At 39.2% G+C, this 22,959-nt stretch overlaps 1 protein-coding gene across 1 annotated transcript; it reads left to right on the plus strand.

Moving 5' to 3' along the window:
* Positions 1-312: 312 nt before the first annotated feature.
* slc4a10b (solute carrier family 4 member 10b) lies at positions 313-22,830 on the plus strand (the record flags this gene model as incomplete). The annotated part of the gene is made up of 25 exons (XM_083922253.1): positions 313-360; positions 2,000-2,041; positions 7,306-7,387; positions 9,466-9,618; positions 9,711-9,849; positions 10,306-10,466; positions 10,702-10,887; positions 12,582-12,670; positions 14,164-14,321; positions 14,466-14,553; positions 15,157-15,303; positions 15,421-15,524; positions 16,219-16,393; positions 16,834-16,967; positions 17,596-17,841; positions 17,981-18,086; positions 19,580-19,741; positions 19,988-20,101; positions 20,225-20,386; positions 20,516-20,767; positions 20,951-21,019; positions 22,082-22,255; positions 22,360-22,479; positions 22,599-22,663; positions 22,755-22,830. The coding sequence occupies 25 exons, from the start codon at positions 313-315 to the stop codon at positions 22,828-22,830; spliced, it is 3,252 nt and encodes a 1,083-aa protein (XP_083778379.1).
* Between the last annotated feature and the right edge of the window lie 129 nt (positions 22,831-22,959).

The raw sequence follows: 22,959 nt of genomic DNA on the forward strand, positions 1-22,959 counted from the left end.
GTTTAATAAAAAAAAAAAAACATTGTTATATAACTCGGGTGCAGAAGATTCCGTCTCTTCCCTCACCCCCGAGTGAGAATATAGGATAAACATTTAGAGTGACGCGCCCACGTCAGCTGGCTGAGATGCGCATGTTTCTATGAACGAGGAGGACTTGCACGAGAGGCGCAAATCTCCACCGAGCTTCTGACCGACGATGACATAAACATGTGACCGCCGTGTGGTCGCTCACTTACTGTTACACCTGCCCGGATTACACACAGCGGAGGGCGAGAGAGAGAGAGAGAGAGGGAGAGAGAGAGAGAGAGGAAGATGGACACCTCGGACCAAGGTGCTCAGATAGAGCCGCTGATACCAACGGTAAGAGCCCTTACTTAGGATACATATTTACTCACGTAGATAAATATTTCAGGACACTTTTTAAATGTTAAACGCAGTGATATATGTTTTCAGAAAACTAATTATGACATTTGAGAACCTTTATGAGGAGGCAGATAGAAAATGTTTAAGTCAACATGTTTCCACAGGTGAGTAATACCTGTGGAGCTCTGAGAAGGTGCAGCTCACCTGCAGAGCTCCACTCACTTGCAGAAAAAAGGGATGGCAGTGTGATATGACACAACTGATTCCATTTTATTCAGTCTTTTTTTTTTATTCAGCCAAAATGTGACTTAATCTTGGCATGATGGGATTTCTGAATTGAAACAGAATGCTATTTTAAATTTTAACAAATAGGCTGTAGTGATAAAGTGATGTCCAATTACTTTGTGATATATCCTTTTAAATATACCAAATCCCTGGGGCAGATTAATTTAGTGATTTCAAGCAGAAGAGACTTTGTGTTATTTCAGGTTTGAATAAAATTGTGACAAAGATTAAGGTTTATGTAAAATGCAGCAAAGGGGTGATGCCATGCCGACGTAGCTGCAGTACAGGCTGTACAAATGCCATCCTTAGGCAGGTAACTCACACACAGCTCACAAAAACAAACCACTTCTACAAATATCTTTAGAGGAATAGGTTAATCCTATTGATACAAAAGCAGTCTCTCTCAGGGGACGCTCTCAGACGTGTAGGCCCGTCCCCATTGGTCTTTGCTGATCACTTTGGAGGAGATTTGTTGTCATTATCCATGTTTACATCGAAACAGATTTTTCCATTTAGCTGAAGGTTTAAGACTGACAGGCTTTGGGCTGAGAGTGTTTTTTGCTCTGGTAGTACTTTTAGAGCCATGTGACTTGGGTTTTAATATGGTTGCAACCTCAAGTCAAAAGTCACTGAACATTTAAGAATCTAAAAATAAACTCTCAGAGTTAATCTTTATCTGATTTGGAGCAACAAATGTCATAAAAGTTTAGTGGCTGAATGAACCCTTCTACTAGGGCTGGGCATTATGGGCAAATCTTCTATCCTGATATAAGTCTTTTCACTTCTCAATAACAATATTTAACATTTAATACAATATGTTTTCTGGTAACGCAATAAATAGTCTGTATGAAATAAAGTCATGGTTTGGTGCAAAATGAACATAATGTGCAAGGATCAGAATGTGACGTTCAAACGACGTGAATATTGCCATGATAAAGTTTGGTGGGTGGTTGTTGACTTTGCCATAGAAACAATATAGAAATATATATACAATAGACATTTCTTTTTTAAATTTGTAGCTATACATCTTCTTTCTGCAGACCTTTATCTCATTATATCATGATATCTGCTCACGCATGTGATATTATGGGCTATATGATCCAGTTGATGTTAATCACATTGAAGTTTGATTAGAAAACCAAAAACTGCAATTTTTAAATTCCCTCAGGTATTTCAGATAACGTTGTGGGAAGTGTAAGTTACTGATTTTGCTATTGTCAATTTAGGCAATGAAATCTAAATGCTTTTTCCCCACAATATCAATTCCATTAAAAGACAATAGATTGTCATATTGAGTTGTTGCCTAGCCCTACCCTACTTTCTACTAAAGTGATGATTTATTATCTTTCAGGTAAATTCCTTCTTTGGCACATCAGTTGGGCGCAGAAGTTTGGTAAGTTACAGTCCCTGGATTTTAAGACTTCTACTACTAGGGTCAAAGTTAAAATAAAAAGTAGCATATAAAATGTACACTTTTCTTGCATTGCGGTCATTCATTTTTCTCAGCTCAAATTGTAGAAAGTGCAGGAATAAGACAAACTCAAAAGGTGGAGCTGCAGACAAACTCCTTGGAGTGACCAAGCTGATTTCAACATGACGTGCTTATCCATGGCTTAACTTTACATCCATACAGTATAAAGAGGGAAGAGAGGAGGGATGGTGGGAATCACGCTTTGTCTCTGATGAGATGCTGCTGCAACAGCAATGATGTCACCGCATTAATCTCATGATGAGAGACCGGTGGCTCTGTCTATAGATGCTCATTCACAAATTACAGTTGTTTGGCACAGCAGGAGGGCATCAGTGTTTATCAGGCATGGCATGAAGCAGAGCAGCAGGCGCTTGCACTGCAGAACTCAGCTATCAGACTGTTGCACTATGTCTAAACTGATTATATAGAAGAGGACACAGAGGCAGAGCTCATGCATTCTAACTCGGAGGCTCCTTGGCTCGTCAAATATCAGGTAGGACAAACACCTCTTGGATTGAGAAAATATTCAGATATGTGGTGAACAGAGGAAAAGGTGTGTTTGACAGGACAGATATTTGGGACATTTTGTGAAAACAAAATCTCTACATGCCCAAATGAGCATAAAATCCTTGCAAAACACAAAAGTGGAAAACAGCTTTCTCTTGCTGACCTCTACTGATCCATCTATCAGCTTGGAGATGGATGCAGACACTAAGTATGCCAAAATGAGGGCTCAAAGCTATAAAACACCTTAAAAAGCATGTCTGAAATGTATTTTTAGTACTAATGTGTCCTTTTACAGGATGTTGACGTTTCTAGCAGAAACATTTAAGGATTACGGTGTATTTTGCGCCACACGAAAGCCTGTGCAGCCACTGCTACTTCCAAAATTGCCACAGCCATCTGTAGGGATCAGATGTGCCACATCCTGTCATATCACTTCAGCTGTGTGATTGGCCAGCCTTTCAACATGATTTTTCGCTGGTGATTATTAGTCTAAAAAGCTTCATTGGGGTGTAATCTTGCCTGGAAGAATGTCTGACCACTATACTTAAAACTCTTCTTTGGATTCCTATTTTTCTTCAGAACCTACTTTGTCTTGAGAGCTGCATTTACTGACCAGATCTTCTTCTGATCATCATGTCTGAAATAGTAGATCAATCCATCGTAGTTATGTGTTAACATCCTAATTTGTCTTTGCCCAATCAACCCTTTTAACATCCAAAATGCACTAACACAACCAAAACACGTCGTACACATCTCAGGATTAACTCTTGTACTTGAACACGGACACTCCTCACTGACCTGAAACAACACTAACAAAAGCATTACAATATGTATCACTATTGACTGCCTCTAATTAATGAATCTATTTAGAAAACCAAGATTCTTTTACAACGAAAAAATCACTTACCCATTGCATGGGTCGTGTTACCTTCCAGTATATGTCACAGAAATGAATCAGAGACGCTGCAATGTGCTTCAAAAGATTTTTATTATAATTAATTGTACACAAACTGAAACTAAAGTAATTCCAGTGATGCAGCACTAAACTATCCATACTTGTGTAAAACAGATGATATGGGAAGTTCATGCATTATTTCTTTTTAGATGTAGTAGTACAGGGTTTTGTACACTTTTTCATCAATGATTGTTAATGACCTTTCAATGACCTCTCCTCAAACTTTAACTAAATTAAATTAAATTCAATTATTTATCTGCTTTAAAATCTGCATTTGAAATATATAGCATCTCTCTAAAACAAATAAACACCAGTCTTTTTTCTGCTCCCTCCCACAACCTCACGTGTAAATCCATTTGTTTAGACTGCAAATGGTGGTTTAGGCTTTCGTCAAACAGCACTGCATATGTCGTTTGTTGGGATAGTTCTGCCAGTAAAAATCTCTTAAAACACGGAGCTAGCCCAAATGTGCCAGACATGGGCACACTTTCTCCTTGCTGCAGGCAAATCTTGCTGCAATCTGGCTGTCCGGGAACAAAGGGGCGAAAAGATGGCTCATGTCCTGGGATGACTTGAATGCGTTGTGCGTATTCATGATTTTTAATGTCCACAGTATCTCAACGTTGAGGACATTTTTTGATGAAATGTCCAAACTTGTCTATTTCTTTGCTGTGGAAACTGTAGAACAGTCGCTGGATGTCTTCGCAGCATTACCATTCATAAACTCACTGACAGGAATTGCGCTGCTGGCAACCGGGCTGTTGTCTTGTGCTTTCTCGACTTCATGTGGCTAGCGAGCGCCACCTTACCCGCATTTCGAAATATTGAATGATTTACAGCACAGTTTGCATTTAGCACATCTTGGGTCGGTGTCTTTTGTTAGCCATAATTGGCACGTATCCTTAAACAGCCATGTATTGTTGAAGCTGCACTAGCATATTGTGGGCATAGTAGGTTGCGCTTGCTAACTGCTACGTTACAGAAGCCACTGTAGCCTGGTGGCGTGCCTGTAATCAAAGATTGAGCCACTCTGAAATAATTTTGACGGTTACATGCTAATTTACATTTCATTACTATACATACTATTTCGATGCTTGAATAAATTAGTAATTCTATTTGATGCAATTTAGCGCTATTTCCACTACTTTTCAAAACTTATAAAAACATATTTTTTCCCATAACTTTTCCTAGAAATGGAATTTTAAATTTCAATGAGTTTTCCAGGTTTTTCATGAACGTCCGAACCCTGAGTAGAATGTAACCAATTGTAATGCAGTTATGCTAGGTTTTGAAAGTAAAGTTAACAGTGTTTACAATAGTGTGTAAACATGTGAAAAATAGAGTGTAAATCAGATATTTGGTTGTGTTTGAGTGAGAAAACAGTTCATGAATTTTGAAAGATGTCCCTGAATGCATTTTGTGACAAAGCCAAGAAAAGTGGTGATAGTTTTCAATATTGTGCTAACTGTATGAAGTATGAGGTTTTTAGAAAGTTAACTCAGTATTGAGAAATACGCATGTTACCATTATCAAAAAGATTAATTTAACACAGTACATTTAATATGGGCTAATGTGTCTGGTGTTTCAGTAACAAGTACAGTCAGTTTAATCTGAGCAGGGATGCTGATCCATTCCCTGTGTATTTGCAGACAGATTATCGACATCAGCCTTGTGGTTTGGCCAGCCCATGTGGCACTGCAGCTGTGAACATCAGTGTCCTTCATTATCATAATGCCTTGATGGTAAACTCCTGGTCAAGATGGCTAAGAGAAAGGTCAACATCAAGCAAGCTTCCAGAATACAAATACCTACTATAATAAGTACTCAGAATCTGTTTATAATTTCCAGGATACTAGATTGACCCTGCAGAGCTCTCTTGTTGTTGCATGTTTGTATTCTCAATCCCAGCTGTTGCTGCATGGATTAACAGTAAATGACAGCGCTTAATGATTTTACTCTTAAGTCCACACCATTGGTACACTAATCAACACCAGGCAGCTCTGGCAAGTAGTCACGTCTACATGTTGACTGTTTATGATTCTCACATTTCACATAATGCAAACATTTAAGTAAATTGTATGATTAATTGTTGGCAGTAATAATGGTGGTTTTCTTTAAAGTTATTATTTTATGAATGCATTACGTCTTATCAACCTTGTTCTGAAAGTGTAAAATGCAATTATAGCACACTGTCTGTTCCCAACCACAATACCTCTGTATCTCTGTAACGGCTGTTGTTCTGTCTGTCAGTCCAACACTTTGGTCCAAAGTGAAAATCAAGACAAACGTTAACAAAACTGGACCCTCAAATTGGTAAAGACACCCATGGTCAATAGAAGATCCGTCCTAAGAACTGGTGATCTCCTGACTTAATCAAGTCACACAGTTTTACAGTTTCGCTTGCTAGCACAAGATGTTAGTATGCTAACATTATCATGCTCATGTTAGGAGTTCAGAGAAGTGGCTGTGCGCTGTTCTTTAATGGAAGTGGAGCTGTTCACCAGATGTGCACTTGCCAAACCAACCAGTTAGCCAACATTAATTTCTGTTCTCTTGTAAAAAACAAAAAAATACTGTTTTAACACACCTCTCATATGGCCACTTGTCAAAGTTAATTTGTTTCAATGTGTGGGCTCGTTGTTGTCCCTTGTGGATACTGGGAGAAAAACACCCACTCAAACTGCGGTTTTCACCAATTGTCTAGCACCTGTGGGTGTTTTCTGCCCTCTGGCCTCAAGGTACAGTGTCCACAACTGCTCGGTGCATTACAATCAAAACAGTATCTATCAGTTTTACAAGATAAAACACTGAAAGTGAAGAAAAAGAAAGAGATGAAGGTAATAAAACAGATAAAAGCATATGCTGCGCTTTTATTCAGGCAGGCACTGACACTGTTAAATAACAAATTGTGAATTCTGTTGGTTTTACTGTTTCCCTCTTACCACCCACTCTCCCTCATCTTCTTCCACAAGTATAGCATTAGCATGCCGACAGTCACACCACAGAATGAATGCTGGTTCTCTCAATGACCTGACTCTAATCATGTAGATCCATGGGAAATCTCTTCTGCACAAACAGCGGTGATTCGGTATTTTCTCTTATAATCTGACAAAAGCTCTGCAGTGAGGATTATATTCTTTTCACAGTGCTGGTTTTCTAATCATAATGTAAAAGCTTTAACTCATAAAAGTGTTTCATTTATTTGGAATGCAGCCTGAGTTGTATCCCTCTTTTCAAGTGTAATGCATTGTTATAACTTGATAAGTGTGGATAACTCACTGATTAAAATGAAAACAGCCAGTTAAGGAGAATGCAAACTTACTTTACCTATCTTTGTGTTAATTAAGTCAGGCAGTGATTCACATTTTGAGCTCAGGTCTCATTAACAAGGTCACAGGTCACTGCAAAGAAAGCACCCACAACACAATAGCATCTTTAATTGTAGGTGGGTTATTTATTCTTCCCATTAGAAGCATTTTGTGTGGACTATGATACTCTATGCTCTTCAAGATGTTATGTGCAATTAGTTTCCGTGGCAACTGCACAATTCAGTGCATACTACTCCCTTCACTGTGAGGCATCAGTGTCAACAAACATTCATCTCACAGATATGGTGTTTCATGTTCCAGTTCCAGCTAAGAAAAGATATTGTATGACCCTTGTGCTCTTGAAGAATGTTTATAATGTCAATTATGTGTTTGTGTTTGCCACTGTGTGCCCACAGAGGAATGATGATGAGGCTGTGGTGGACCGAGGAGGAGCACGGTCCCAACAGGGAACAAACTTTGGGCAGGAGGATGTTGAAGGTACAGGACTGCACTGAATGCATCTGGTATACAAAAAAGCTTCAAGCAGCTAGAGGCTGCTGTAGCTAAGTCCGCCCACTCTGTCCTCAAAACGGCTGCTTTTCTCTCGACAGCAATTTCATATTTAAAAGACAAGAGCAGAGTGGGAGGTAGAAACTGGGTGAGCTGAGTTGACATTAGCAATTTCATAATCACTAAAAAACATGGACGACCAAAACAAGATACAAACAGTGTGATTGAGTAACTTTGGCTAAAGGCCAACAGCTTTCCACATTAGTATTTGCACACAGATAACATTACAATTAGTTTTAGCTTTTCAGTGAAATTAACATGCAACAGCTTTTTGTTTTCAAGTTTTTTTCAAGGGAATCATAAGCCACCACAATAATAGATCAAATATGATAATAATGCAGGTAAGGAATTTATTCAAAGAATGCAGCCATAAATGGAGATTATGTAGCTCTAATATATAAAAAAGGAACACTGTTCAGAACAAAATGCATGGATAATGCTATGATTTTGTTTGTAAACTTAAAAAAAGATATACTGTATTTAAAGAAATATATATTTTTTAATTGTAAAATATCTCAATTAATGACTTGTGTCGTGCATATACCAATCTTTGTGTGGATCACTGTTCGGTTGTCTGAATCTTCATGTCATACTGCAGTGAACTGAGTGGGCGGACTTATGAGTACAAACATGGACATGTTCTCTTTTTCTCTTCCATCTCACTCACGCTGTCTATACCTCCTGCACAAACACAAACATGGACACACAAACTGCACATAGTTATACAAGGCATACAAGTAAAACAAATGCACACAGCCAGATGAGTATATGCACAGTGATTTACACTCAAGAGCAGTAGATAGAAACATCACTCTCTCATTATTAGATAACGGCAACATTATATTTTACATTATATTTTACACATGTAGTCGAACTGCATTCACACTTTCCTTGTCATACCATATGCATCACTTCCAGCAGTGTGCTTTCAAGTATTGCCATGAGAAGGATTCTATATATAGATAATATACCATGCTATACACAGATATGCTATAATCTCACTGTATCATACTGTAATTTCATCCATCCATCCATCCATCCTTCCTTTCATCCATCCATTCATCCATCCATCATCTTTAACCGCTTGTCCCTAAAGGGGTCGCGGGGGGCTGGAGCCGATCCCAGCAGACATTGGGCAAGAGACGGGGTACACCCTGGACAGGATGCTAGTCTATCCCAGGGCACATAGAGACAGACAGAGAAAGACAACCATTCACACTCAAACTCACATCTACGGGCAATTTAGAATCATCAATTAACCTAACACGTGCATTTCTTTGGACTGTGGGAGGAAGCCAGAGAACCCGGAGAAAACCCACGCAGACATGGGGAGAACATGCAAACTCCACACAGAGAGCCCCAGCCGGGATTCCAAGCTGGAACCCTCTTACTGTGAGGCGACAGAGCTAACCACTGCTAATTATTCATGAATTAATAGTTTTTCGGTAAAATATCACTATTTCATGTCTAGTTTTCATGTACCAAGTATGAAGTCGGCACATTACATTACAGTCATGACATTTATTTGCATCGGCCCAAAGGGGACTGACCTGAGAGGTGTCACCATGCAGGGAGGGTAGAAGAGCAGAGAGAGTGAGGTAGAGGCGAAAGGGCAGTAGGTCACTACACTATTTACGATGTATTCTATTAACAAGGGCTTTTTTTATGTTTGAACAGGTGGTATATACATGCTGCTCACTGTGGTATGGTACATTATATAGAAGCAGTACGCATTATATTATTACAAATCTGTTCGAGCAATGCATTACATTACAGTAAAAACACTCAGGATGTGGCAGAACATCCATGATAAATAATGTAAGGCTTAATGGAGTAACACAAAGAAGCATTGTTTAATCATGATCAGTGATGGACAGACAGACAGACAGACAGACACACACACACACACACACACACACACACACACACACACACACACACACACACACACACACACACACACAGGCGCGTTGCAGTCTTTTAGCCTCTGTGCGATGTGTCCCCAGGCCACAGGACCCTATACATCGGGGTCCATGTCCCCTTGGGCAGTACCAGGCACCGTAGCCATCGCAGGCACCATCACCATGGAAACAAACACAGGAAAAGGAGCAGGGACCGGGCCCCTACTTTGGTGGAGGGTAGAGAGTCTCCAGTTTATGGTACTGTACTAGCTATAATCATAATCTAACACACTATAGCATAGAGATACTTGTGATTTTAAACCACATAGTGCGATTTCTTGTGTTCCCAGACACTCCCTCCCAGAGAGTGCAGTTCCTGCTGGGCACTGAGGACGATGATGAGGAGCATATTCCTCATGACCTCTTCACAGAGATGGATGAAATCTGTGTGAGGGATGGAGAAGATTCTGAGTGGAGGGAATGTGCCAGGTACTGTTTTACTGCCATGTCACCGTAGCATCTGCAAACAGTCACGACCTACATGTCGTTACTGAAAGCTCTGATTGAATGGACCGGTCATGCCCCTCGATCCCACTTACACTGATGAGATATGTAGCTGTGTGTCTAATGTTTGTGTTTCTATTACATTAAATAATCGCCATTCATTGTTGTGATTGCTCGGGGAATTAACTTTCTTTCATAATTGTCGTTGTTAATCAAGATGTAGAATTTATTTATCATATGAATAACGGCCTTCTGTGGTAAATGGTAAATCAGTCATATTTTATTCATAGTGATACACTAATATGAGGCAACGAGGAAGGGTAATAAATAAGCTAAATGTGAGGAGATTATTGAGTGTTGTTGTTGCAACTATAACAGATGGCTGGCCAGTTTGCCATCTGCTGGCCTCTCTCCTGACTGCTACTCAAACTCCTGCTACAGGTGGCTGAAGTTCGAGGAGGATGTGGAGGACGGAGGAGAGCGATGGAGTAAACCCTATGTAGCCACTCTGTCTCTACACAGCCTCTTTGAGCTGCGAAGCTGCATCATCAACAGCACTGTACTGCTCGACATGAGGGCTAATACCATCGAAGAGATTGCAGGTAACTACTGTAATGAGTAATATAAATATACTGTAATAATGTAGTAAGTGACAAAGTCGCTGTTTTTACCAGTTTAAGACCTCTGAACTCAGAAAGTACTGTCTTCATAATTGTTCAATTTCGACTAGCTTGAATTGTACCTTTTGAGTGGAAAAAAGGCTTTTGTTTTACTTCTCACACACTAAGCTAGAACCCTTAAACATTAATCCAAATAGTTTGTTTTTGTCTACCTTAGATATGGTCTTGGACCACCAGGAGTTATACTCGCCTCTAGGAGATGAACTCAGAAAGAGAGTGCATGAAACACTTCTGAAGCAACACCATCACCAGAACCAAAAGAAGCTAGCTAATCGCCTGCCAATTGTACGCTCCCTTGCTGACATGGGTCGACGGACATCTGAGCTCCACTTGGACAAGAATGGTGAGAAAAACGAAAGATTATATAGGTTATGTATACAATATCAACAATTTTACTTCTTCAGGCCTCTATAATTATTCAATTAAACATTCTGAGATGGAAGAATCTTTGGTTGAATTGGTCGACGTTGTTGACATACTTTAAGCATATTGTGATAAGGGATCCCAAGTAGAAGTAACTTTGCATTAAAGGTCCCATATTGTAGTGAGATATCCCTATCTTTTTTGAATATAACGCAGGTCAAGGTACTATGAAAATACTGTGAAAGTATCAACATGCTCAATCCACAGAGAAATGCACAGAGCCTGTATTCAGAAACTGTACCTCTGTACGAGCCATCAGAACTTTGTAAGGTTGTGATGTCATAACTATACCATATATCCATAGAAAGTGCCGTTAAAGGGCCGTTACAGTCATTCCGCAGCAGCAGTGACAGTGACAGAGTTGCTGAGAGTACAGATGTGGAAGACCTGGAAAAGCTGATCAGAGAAGACTGTGCTTATTTTCAGAAGGGGGGGGGGGGGGGGGGGGTGCTTAAAGAGACAGGCGCTAAAACGGAGCGTTTCAGACAGAGTGTGAATACCGGTATATTCAGACAGACAGTATGAGAAAAGGAATGTGTTTTTTGACCATTAAAGCATGTAAACATGTTCCAAAATACCAAAGCCAAAAATACAAGTATTGACTTGAAAATGAACACAATATCTCCCCTTTAAGGGGTTACAAATGATAAAGGTTGGGAACCGCTGCTTTACTGGATTCGGTAATGAATGTCGTCAGTAGTGTTTTTGTATAGATACTTTGTAAATGTGCAATATGTGTATATGTCTTGTACACATATGGTCTTAACTTGCGTATGTTCCATTTTCTCATCATTCTTGATTCTCTCCACCACCCACCATCTGCCCACCCACCTGCCACAGACCCACTGAAGTCAACAGGTGCTGGTTTATACAGTATGCTCTTGCCCCTTTGCCACATTTTACTTAAAAAAACATATTGTAAAGGGGAATATTTTAATAATTTGTGTTGATGCTGGCATCTCAGAATAGGTCCTTTTGTGGGATTAAAGAGGTCAAGTTAAAAAGGAGATTAAAAAACTGTGCATAAGTACATTCTATAAATATGCAAATTAGTTTGCTGTTTATGTTCACAGCACAAGAACTATCTGGTTGAATATTGGGCTAAATTTAGTCTAGGACAGGCTTGTTATTGGAAGCATTACTTGCTTTTGTCATTGCCAACCAGATTTTATAAGCTTCATGTTTGCCAGAATTCCGCATGACAGAATTAGTTTCACAGAACACACCAAATTGTTAAAATCCTTTTCTAGTTTAATAGACGTCTTGGTGGCACATCATGAGAGATTTAATTTCCCTAGATTTCAAAGCAACAATTTCCACGCCACGCTTTGTGAGCATTAAACACAATAATTAGAGTTCATTTTTGCCCGTGCTTTTAATGAATATAGAAATAAGGGCAGACCTGTCAGGCAGTTTGGCAGTAATCATGTTAAAGTAAGCCTGAGGTTTTGGACACAACAACGTGTTAAAGTTGTCATCTGTGATTTGTGTGTCATCCTCACTCATATGTTTGCCTTTCTAGAGATATTCTGTACACTTTGTGAGTCTTGTAATATTCAGTGAAATAATCAGTTACTGAAATATTGAGACAATTCTTCTTTCTGGTTTATCCAGGTCAGATGACAGCCTCCCAGTCTCAGTTAGCAGGTCCAGATGGGAAAGGTGACGTCAATAAAGAAAACAGTTCGGTGGATTTCAGCAAGGTATAGTACACACACTGTGCAGATGCACTATAAATACATACAGTGCTGTGTTTCTCAAGTTATGTGCATATAAAGTTATAAGAATTAACTCCACCTCTACCAGCTACAACAATAAAATGCTGCCTACACAATAATGCAACAGCAATAATAATATAGTATTATAATAGTCACAGGGGCCAATTTGCATAATAAAGACTTTTGATACTGATAATAAAATATTTTTCTTTGGTAACATTGTTTCACATTAACATTGGTATTTTACCTATATTTAAGTGTTTTATGTATATGTTATTGATACTTTTGCCTGTATAAAGGACATTGCATCAATCTAATAAAAAATAAATTGCACATTTGTTAGAGTGGGTATTGTGTTGTGGAGCTGTAAGGATACAGTATAGTCTTGTATATGTAACAGTAGCCCAAATGTAATTTTTACTAAAACTACAGAACAGGAGGTCATTGTTGGTATTGTTAATGGAAAGGTCTAGTAAAGGATTAGGATTATAACCATGTTAAGTATTATAACTACCCGACAGCCACATACAGCAAAGACAAAGATCAGTGTTTAAACCTTTTACATAATGTATAGGAGTTTAACCTTTTGTCCGGGTCACCATTGTTAATAACTTTTCACTTAAACATTAATGAAATGGGCTCTGCTAGTATGGATTCTATTTGAAGAACTATTAAAGTGAATGTACCTAATCATCCACATTGCACCTTTTAGACATTTATGAACATAATTTCCTGTTTGCAGCAGGCATATTATTATGTGTATTCTTTTTTACAAAATGCACACATCAGAATAATCAGCATTAACTGTGAGACTTTAAAAAACAGCACTTTAACAGTGTTTATGGAAGTTATGACCCATCATACCAAATATTCTTTTGGATAGTTTGGAACAGCCGCCGTAGAGCCACATGAGTTTTAAAAAACACTTCAGTCAACACTTGTAAATGCCACATACTTATTGCTGGGAAATCAACACCTTTGATATTCCAAAATGTTCTATACAATGTAGTTTCACTGCATTAAAGAGAGAACAGACATAGCTACTTTAAGAGGATCAGTTTTATAGTCGGGGTCAGCTTTAATACGCTTTAGGCATCATACTGGAAATGATAGATGCTCCATCCTTATGAATTATTATTCAACAGGTCAAACTCACATCTACGGTTAAATAATCTTTGTTGTAATATTGTAATATTTAATTGTAATACATCTGTGACTTCCTATGACACACAATGCCCTGGACAGCTGGACTGCATTTACTCCAGATTCCAGTCAAACCATTTCATTTGGGGCTTAATGTGAGGATAAACTTAAATAATGGTTTATTTATAGAATGCACTTTTGAACATGAATTGATATTTTTTACATTCTCAAAGAATGCTCTCAGCCAAAGCAGCTTAGACCATAAGCTAACTGGAAAGTGTGTCAATTGCCTTCTATACAATACTCTAAACACTGTACTTTGTGTTCTCTATCAGATAGACCTGCATTTCATGAAGAAGATCCCGGCAGGGGCCGAAGCATGTAATGTGTTAGTGGGAGAACTGGAATTTCTGAACAAACCGGTGGTGGCATTTGTCCGCCTTTCACCGGCGGTCATGCTCAGCGGGCTGGCTGAAGTCCCCATCGCCACAAGGTTGACCCAACTATGTTCAATAAGCTATAAATATATGTTATTTATACATCTAAACCCTGTCTGAAATTTAGTCAATACATCTTAGTTAGTTTTGATTGAGATTTGATTTGCTACTGTATTACAAATATCTGTTTTTGCCTTTAGGTTTCTGTTTATTCTTTTAGGGCCCCTGGGTAGAGGGCCTCAGTATCACGAGATTGGAAGGTCCATTGCAACACTTATGACAGATGAGGTAAGAATTCACTAAAGAACAAATCATTACATGTAAGCATCCTTCAGGATTTTGATTTAATTACTAATGTTTTGAAGAGTGCATATCATTTTGAATGTTAACCAGATGTCATACTCAGATTTCCTGCACGTACCCTGCATAAATTCACAGTCCAGCAGAACTCAACAAATTCCTGAAGTGATAGAACATTTCTCAGCATGAAACACAGCTCAGAGCTTTTATGACATGCTTTTGGCGATTAGTCAGCCCCTCATGTCCTGCTTTTTGTCTGGGATTTAGGCTGCCATCATCACTTAGGAGGAAAAGATGAGCTTTGACAAAGTCCAAACTTGATGTACACTCTGATTTGAAGAGACTAGGTATTTTACTGGGGAGAATATTGAGCAGTTCCTAAGCTTATATGGTATGTTCTGCACATGTTTGACATGGGGTTAAAGGTTGGCAGACATTCCTGCATTGAAATACCCATGAGTCTGTAAAGTATATGTATGCATCTTGAAGGATGCAAAATACAGTGGGAGTGCAGACAGTGCACTGCAGACAGTCAGTGTTTGAGTCAGGATTGCAGCCTTCATCAACCTTACCTTATTTTTCTGTCCACAGGTTTTCCATGATGTTGCCTATAAAGCTAAAGACCGCAATGATCTGATCGCTGGGATTGATGAATTCCTCGACCAAGTGACAGTCCTGCCTCCTGGAGAATGGGACCCATCCATACGCATAGAGCCACCAAAAAATGTACCTTCTCAGGTTAGTAGGGAATTTGTTAGCTGCTTGCCTTCTTATCTTCCTTTTCAGATTTCATGTGACTCTTGATTTTGTACTTGAAAATAAACCTAACTTACTTTGGATTGTTTGTTTAAACAGGAGAAGAGGAAGAAAAGTAACATTTTACCTAACGGATTAGTAGAGGGCGATGGGGAAGAGGAGGAAGGTGGCCACGGGGGTCCTGAACTGCAGCGTACTGGAAGGTGGGGAATCATAAAAGGGAAAAAAAAGGGGCTGTGTTTTTGTATAAAGTGAATTCTGATCACCGATAGAATAGTGTGAAGTCTTTATACAGAGGTGATAAAATATTATTTTAAATGCAGTGTTGTGGCAGTGCAGCATGCAGCCCACTCACTACACTCACTATTTTGTTGCAGAGTATCTATTTACAAGTCGACTACTCAGCATCCAGAGCGTCACACAACACTACATTTGTTATGTTTTGTATAGAGAAGAACTTATAGTGAGACTGCAGTTAAATACGATACGATATGTTGTTGATAAAAAAAAAAAAGTCTCTTGTATCTAATAGTAAGTAATGCTGACATAGGAACACAGACCTTTCTAAAATCAAGCCAGGAAACTGAATAATATCACTTTTCTACAAAATGTACACCATAATACTGCTTTGCTGTTTTATAGGTAAACTTGGGTTGTAGTTGTAGAAATAACGTGGTTTTCCATTGAAACATCCTTCCTGGAGAGGACTATTTGTAGCTAGACCTTTCTAATGTAGGGGCCTATTACACTCAACAATTGAACATCAGGAAGATGGCAATGGAGGGAACGCAAATAAAGGGGGAAAAAAAATAAAAATTTTAGCATGTATTTTTAAAAGAATGAATCTGGGTCTATTATGCTTTTGAAAATGAACAAATGTTCTTTTTATATTTCCAGGTGGTTTGGTGGTCTCTTTCTAGATATAAAGCGCAAGGCACCCCGCTACCTGTCCGACTACACTGATGCTTTCAGTTTACAGTGTGTGGCCTCTTTCCTATTCCTCTACTGTGCCTGCATGTCCCCTGTCATCACCTTCGGAGGACTACTGGGCGAGGCCACAGAAGGACGCATAGTAAATCCAATGCCCTTTCCCTCTAAATGTTCACAGTGTTCTGCCAACTAAGGGCATACTCACACTTGGCCCGACTGATCCGTGCTGTGCTTAAGCGCGATTGTCCCCCCTCCCTCCTCCTCCCCCGCTGACCATGCCTGGCCTGCACTCGCTTCAAAAGATCTGGTCCAAGGCACGATTGCTTCTTGCTTCTTGCTTATATGCTTATGCTCGTTCTCGTACATTTGGTCACACTGGTCAAACGAACTAGACTTTAGCCGTGAATCGTGCTTGGGCACAGTACGAAAGTCAAGTGTTAGTGTGCCTTAACTGTTCACTGCTGTGCACTGTACCAGTGCTTTAGTACATTAAAGCAGACCACATATGTAGTTCAATATTGTAAAGATTCAATTAAGGTAACTCTTCCATCAATAATCTCTCTGTCATTTGCCATTCCCCAGAGTGCAATTGAGTCGCTGTTTGGAGCATCACTGACTGGAATAGCCTATTCGCTGTTTGCAGGGCAGCCCCTTACCATCCTGGGCAGCACAGGGCCAGTGCTTGTATTTGAGAAGATATTGTTCAAATTCTGCAAGTATGTTTTCTTTCCATGTGATTGTACCCATAAATCATCTCATTTAATCTAGAAATGTTCTGATACTATTTCTTCTCTTCCCAATACTAATTCCGATACCTGAAGCAAAAACTGTTAAATTGCAGCCGCAACTTAGTAAAATGAAAGTTAATGAATAATAGTAGTTGCCAGTGACTGCACAGCACAACTTGCTTTGTATGCTTCTGTTTTAGAGCGCCGAAAGAGGAACTGATTTATAGGAAACCGTCCATCTTATCTAGGTGAAATTATTTTAACGTTTTCAGGGTTAAACAACATGGTATTGGATAAGTGCATAGACTTGTATACTGACCATCCCAATCCAGCATTTTAATATCAGAGGCATTTCAGATACTGGTATCTGAACAACTCTCATTTCATCTAAACATGGCATCACTTTGTGACTACATTGTCATGAATGTACCATCCCGCTAACATCTGGCCTCCCTGAAGATCATTAAATGTTCTGATTGTATGAGCAAAAGACCATTTCATCTAACTGTGATGATGATTTCCTCCAATCCACCGAACAGACAGTAAATAATCAATAGATGATGTGATTTGACCTGAAATCTGTCAGAGTGATTTTTCCACTTTAATCTCCACATAGGGAGTATGGCTTGTCCTATCTGTCTCTGAGAGCCTGCATTGGTCTGTGGACAGCTTTCCTCTGCATCGTGCTGGTGGCTACAGATGCCAGCTCTCTTGTTTGTTACATCACACGTTTTACAGAGGAAGCCTTCGCCTCACTCATCTGCATCATCTTCATCTACGAGGCCTTGGAGAAACTTTTTCACCTGGGAGAGCACTATCCCTTTAACAAGAACAACAACCTGGACAAACTCACGATGTACTCGTATGTGGACACTTTTTCTCACACATATCTTGTACAAGGTTGTAAAGTAAAAGTGTAATTACTAAGTCTTGGGAGGTACTGTAAATCCCTGACAGATGAGGGATTATTGAGTTACCCAGATGTTCATGTGCTTCCACAGATGTTCATGTGTTGAGCCTTCTGATCCCACCAATGGCACTTTGAAGTATTGGGAGATCAATAATGTCACTGCCTCAGAAATCTACTGGGAAGCACTGGAGGCCAAGGTACTGCCCACAACAACTTGTTTTAAAAAAGTTAATCTCATAACCCATCGGCTGTCTGATAACAGTTTAGCCTCTGGGGGCAACGGCTAATATTGTAGGCTTTCTCAGTGTAGCCATTGGAAAACGTGCCAAGACTTCCTCTTCCGAGCGACAGTCTTTGTTTGCGGTCCAGTTTGCACCTTAAGACACAAGAATGGATTTGGAGTTGAGATATACGGCGTCTATATAAGTAGATATCTGCATATGAATGCAGATAAATAATAACAAAAAGCTAATGAAAAGATAAATCATGAACAGACAACAGACATTGGGTTCCAAGATGCATGAAAGCCAACGGGTTCTGCCTCTATTGCGCTGCACAAAAGCTGTTTACCTGCATGCAACCAAAGCATGCTTAAACATGATTGGTAAATACCACTACAAACAGAAACCAGACCGCATCCGCAACTTTTGTCCTATGCAGAATGTGTTTATATTAGTGGTGGGACACGGTTAAAAAAATGTATCTATAATTAATAGCGATTAATCACATTACAATATTTGACACAAGTAACATTTTTCAATATAAATTGATTTTGTTATATGACTTAATTAATGAATAGACACAAAAATGAGTTTAAACAACAAAATGTGTTTATTTTATCAGTGAGCACTAACTTTTTGTAAACTTACATCTTAAACACATATGTTTTTGTTTATAAAATATAAAATAGTGCTTCGAAAATTTTTTTACAATAATTTGCTTGGCATAAAATAAACAGTTTAACATAGAGTGCTTTTGCTCCCATGTTTTCAAAAACACAGAAACCAAAATGATCCATCAACTTATGACTGTCCCTCCTCGTAGCGTTGTCTGTGCTAACGTTAGCTGCAACATGTTCAGCCTTGAGGTGGAGCGGAGGCTGAGAGCTCCGGTGGGAGGCAAATTCTTTCTTGCACAATTTGCACACAACCGTGCTCTTATCCATGTTTCCAGTTGGTCGTTTTTTAGAACTTAAATGTCCACCCACTGAATGCAGCAACAACTCATCTCGCTTCTCATCAGTTTAGTTTCTCTCGTGTTTGCGAGTGCAAAAATAAATTGCGATTAATTGCGTTATTTTTTTTTGTTGCGTTATTTTTTTTGTTGCGGTATTTTGTCTGTAATTAATTAATCGTAATTATCACGTTAAAGTCCCAGCCCTAGTTTATATAGATTTTAAAAAGTAATAAAAGAATAATAGAATACTGTGCATTTAGGTTTTTCCACCTTAAAAAGACATGCCCTTTCACATGTAGTAATCTGAATAGACGAGATTAAGGGCATGTGGGCTGGATTACTTTGGATTACTGCAAATCACTATAAAAGCACATTTTTTTGTGTTCAGTTAAGTTTTTTTTGTCGACATTATTGCTCATAAACCGTATTTGTGGAAACCTAGAGTCTGCTGGTTCTCTTGTAATGCTAATCATACGATGAGTATGAATAACTGACCTTCTATCTGCTGTTGCAGGACTGTATCGAAAAGCGCGGGGAGTTTGTGGGCAGCGCCTGCGGCCCTCATGGACCCTACGTCCCTGATGTCCTCTTCTGGTGTGTCATTCTCTTCTTTTCCACAGTCTTCATGTCTGCCTTCCTCAAGGAGTTCAAGTTCAGCAATTACTTTCCCACAAAGGTACTATTCTTCACACATTGTCATTACATTAGAGTGCATTGTCATCCAAACCTGAAGACAAAGCCACTACAGCTGCATAGTAGAGTAGTGCAGTGGTACACTCTAGTGGTCAAAAATCGGTTCTGCATAATAGAAACAAGGACTTCTGCAACATGAGGAGTTACGTGTCCTGAAACCCTTTTGTATGCGTTTACATTGGTTAAAATAAATGAAACTGAATCATTTTTGGATATTTCCCTCGAACAGGTGAGGTCAATCATCAGTGACTTTGCTGTTTTCTTCACCATCCTAACCATGGTCTTGGTCGACTATACTTTAGGGATCCCCTCTCCAAAACTTAAGGTTCCCAGTGTGTTTAAGGTGAGGGAGTCCACAAAAGAATATTTTATACGCATTTAACACATTGCTGAGTAACATCATCATTTGATCTTTCACAAGCCACCAATTATGTCCAAGCAACAACTATCTTTTTTTTTTCATAAGCCAACCAGAGATGATCGAGGTTGGTTCATCAACCCGCTGGGGCCCAACCCCTGGTGGACCGCAGTCATTACAGTGTTCCCAGCTCTGCTCTGTACCATCCTCATCTTTATGGACCAGCAGATCACAGCTGTCATCATCAACAGGAAGGAACACAAACTCAAGGTACTTTACTTTGCAGACTGCATGTACAGTAAAGCATCTTGGAGACATGCTGGTCTGAATTCAGCATGCCTGAAAGTGTTTCAAAACATGCTTAACTTTATTTACTGGTGCCTTTTCTCCCCCTTTCAGAAAGGCTGTGGATACCACCTGGATCTGTTCATGGTGGGGGTGATGCTCGGTGTGTGCTCTTTGATGGGCTTGCCCTGGTTCGTAGCGGCCACTGTCCTCTCCATCAGCCACGTCAACAGCCTTAAGCTCGAATCCGAGTGCTCAGCTCCTGGGGAGCAGCCCAAGTTCCTCGGCATCCGAGAGCAACGCTTTACTGGTCTCATGATCTTCACCCTCATGGGCTGCTCTGTCTTCATGACATCCGTGCTGAAGGTCAGTCTTCTTTCATTATTTGTGCATTTTCATTTGTGTACAGTTATCTTCCAGTATCATTGAATGTGACTTTTAATATCCCTCTGTAATTGTTGTATACATGTCACAGTGCTTTATCCTGAAGACATTAACTAAGTGCAATAGGTCTTTGTATTTTGACATGACACCTCTTTTGTTCCTCAGTTCATTCCTATGCCCGTGTTGTATGGAGTATTCCTTTACATGGGAGCGTCCTCTCTCAGAGGCATTCAGGTGAAAGGATTTGTATTGCATCTTTTTTTTGCTCATATTATAATGCATCACTAGAATAGCAAACATAGGAATATGACACTATATGACATTTGATATGACTGACTTAATCTAACCAACAGATATTGAAAGTGAATAGTGTCACACACCTGTACCCTCTCATAATTACAACGTGATTACACACTACACACACATAAGGAGCTGTACATAATTTTGGTTGTAATTTGTTTTTAGATTATCTGCATGGTTTGGATTAAACACACAGTTGGCCAGTGTGGCTTGAATTTTAAATTGTAGAGGCTCCTTCCGGATAATCTGTGTAGATAGTTAATTCTCACTGAGCCGTGATAGGCGATCGCCTCCATATTGTCTGGCTGCCCAGATAAAAAGTGTTAATTGGCCTCTAGTGTCTTCCCAGCATTTACAGAACACCTGGCTGTTGTTTAATTGCCCCGTTTACTTCTTATTTTCTCCACTTTGAAGTACTTTCTATTATTGGTTTTGAAAACTGTATTTATATTAAGACAAATGCAGTTTGAAAATAAAAAGATCTTTATCACACAAGCGTTGTTCTATGTTTTTCACGGGGATCAAGCTTGTTGTAATTAAACATCCAGCAGACACAAAGCAACTTTTAGCTTGATAGATGTTGGACTTTGTCCAGCAGTCAGTATCATTGTGTGTTTGCTGTTCAATGCTAATGAGGCATTGAATTGAGTTTCTTTTTTTTTTTTAAAGGCTGCCAAAATCATGACCTTAAAGATGCTAAAAAGCTGCAGATCTGGATGATTATTCTCTGAGGGTTTGTCATAAGTGCATAAGTTGTACTATAGTAACCCTGTTCAAATGCTGTATTATGAAGAAAGATAAGATAATGTAAAGTCACTTTAAGTGGCTTTCATCAATGGATGTGTAAATAAGCAACTGTTTGTTAAAATGTTTTAAACATACGTAAAATATAAATGTGATATAAATGTTGTGTTTACAACTTGTTTCTGCTGAACCCCAGTTGGCCAAAAAATAAGTTACTGGAGGTTTAACAATTTTATCATTTATCCTCTCCAGTTCTTTGACCGTCTGAGACTGTTCGGCATGCCAGCTAAGCACCAGCCAGATTTCATCTACCTACGACATGTACCCTTGAGGAAGGTGCACCTCTTCACCATCATCCAGCTCACCTGTTTGGTTATGCTCTGGGTCATCAAGACCTCCAAAGCTGCCATTGTCTTCCCCATGATGGTGTGTAAATATTCAAATTATAACATCTGCAGGACCATTATACAGGCAGCATACCTTTCACCACAATGCCAAATGCTAATTGTGGAGGTTTGTCATTTCTGCAGGTGTTGGCTCTGGTGTTTATCAGGAAGCTAATGGACTGTTTCTTCACCAAGAGAGAGTTGAGCTGGCTGGATGACCTCATGCCAGAGAGTAAGAAGAAGAAGCTTGAGGATGCTGAAGAGGTGCTGTTGCTATCATAAACCAATATCTATGTACTGTTTCACCACAACATGCGTGTCAATTTTATTTAGTTTGATAAATATTTCTACAAATTTAAGCTGTATTTTATCAAACCTTTCAGGAAGAGGAGCAGAGTATACTGGCAGAAGATGAAGGAGTCGTGCAAGTGCCATTAGAAGGGTACAAGTAAGTTGTATTTATATTTAATATATATTTGATATGTTTTTTTCCATTTGTTGCATAAAGATAAGAGTACATTGTCAACTCCTTTTCACAGAGGGATACCCATCATCAATATCACAGATGAAATGTCAAAAGGTCCTTTTGGAAATACTTGGAATGCCAAAAGCTAAATCATGTGAAAGAACAGGGTCGCAAAACATTATGGTAAGACTTTTTGCATCGTTGAATATACAGTATACTCACAACTTTATTTTTTCTTTACAGAAATGAAAATACGTTGTAAATGCAACTTTAGTAAC

Source organism: Echiichthys vipera (genome assembly GCF_963691815.1).
Source record: "Echiichthys vipera genome assembly, chromosome: 10".
In the NCBI taxonomy this organism is placed as follows: Eukaryota; Metazoa; Chordata; class Actinopteri; order Perciformes; family Trachinidae; genus Echiichthys; species Echiichthys vipera.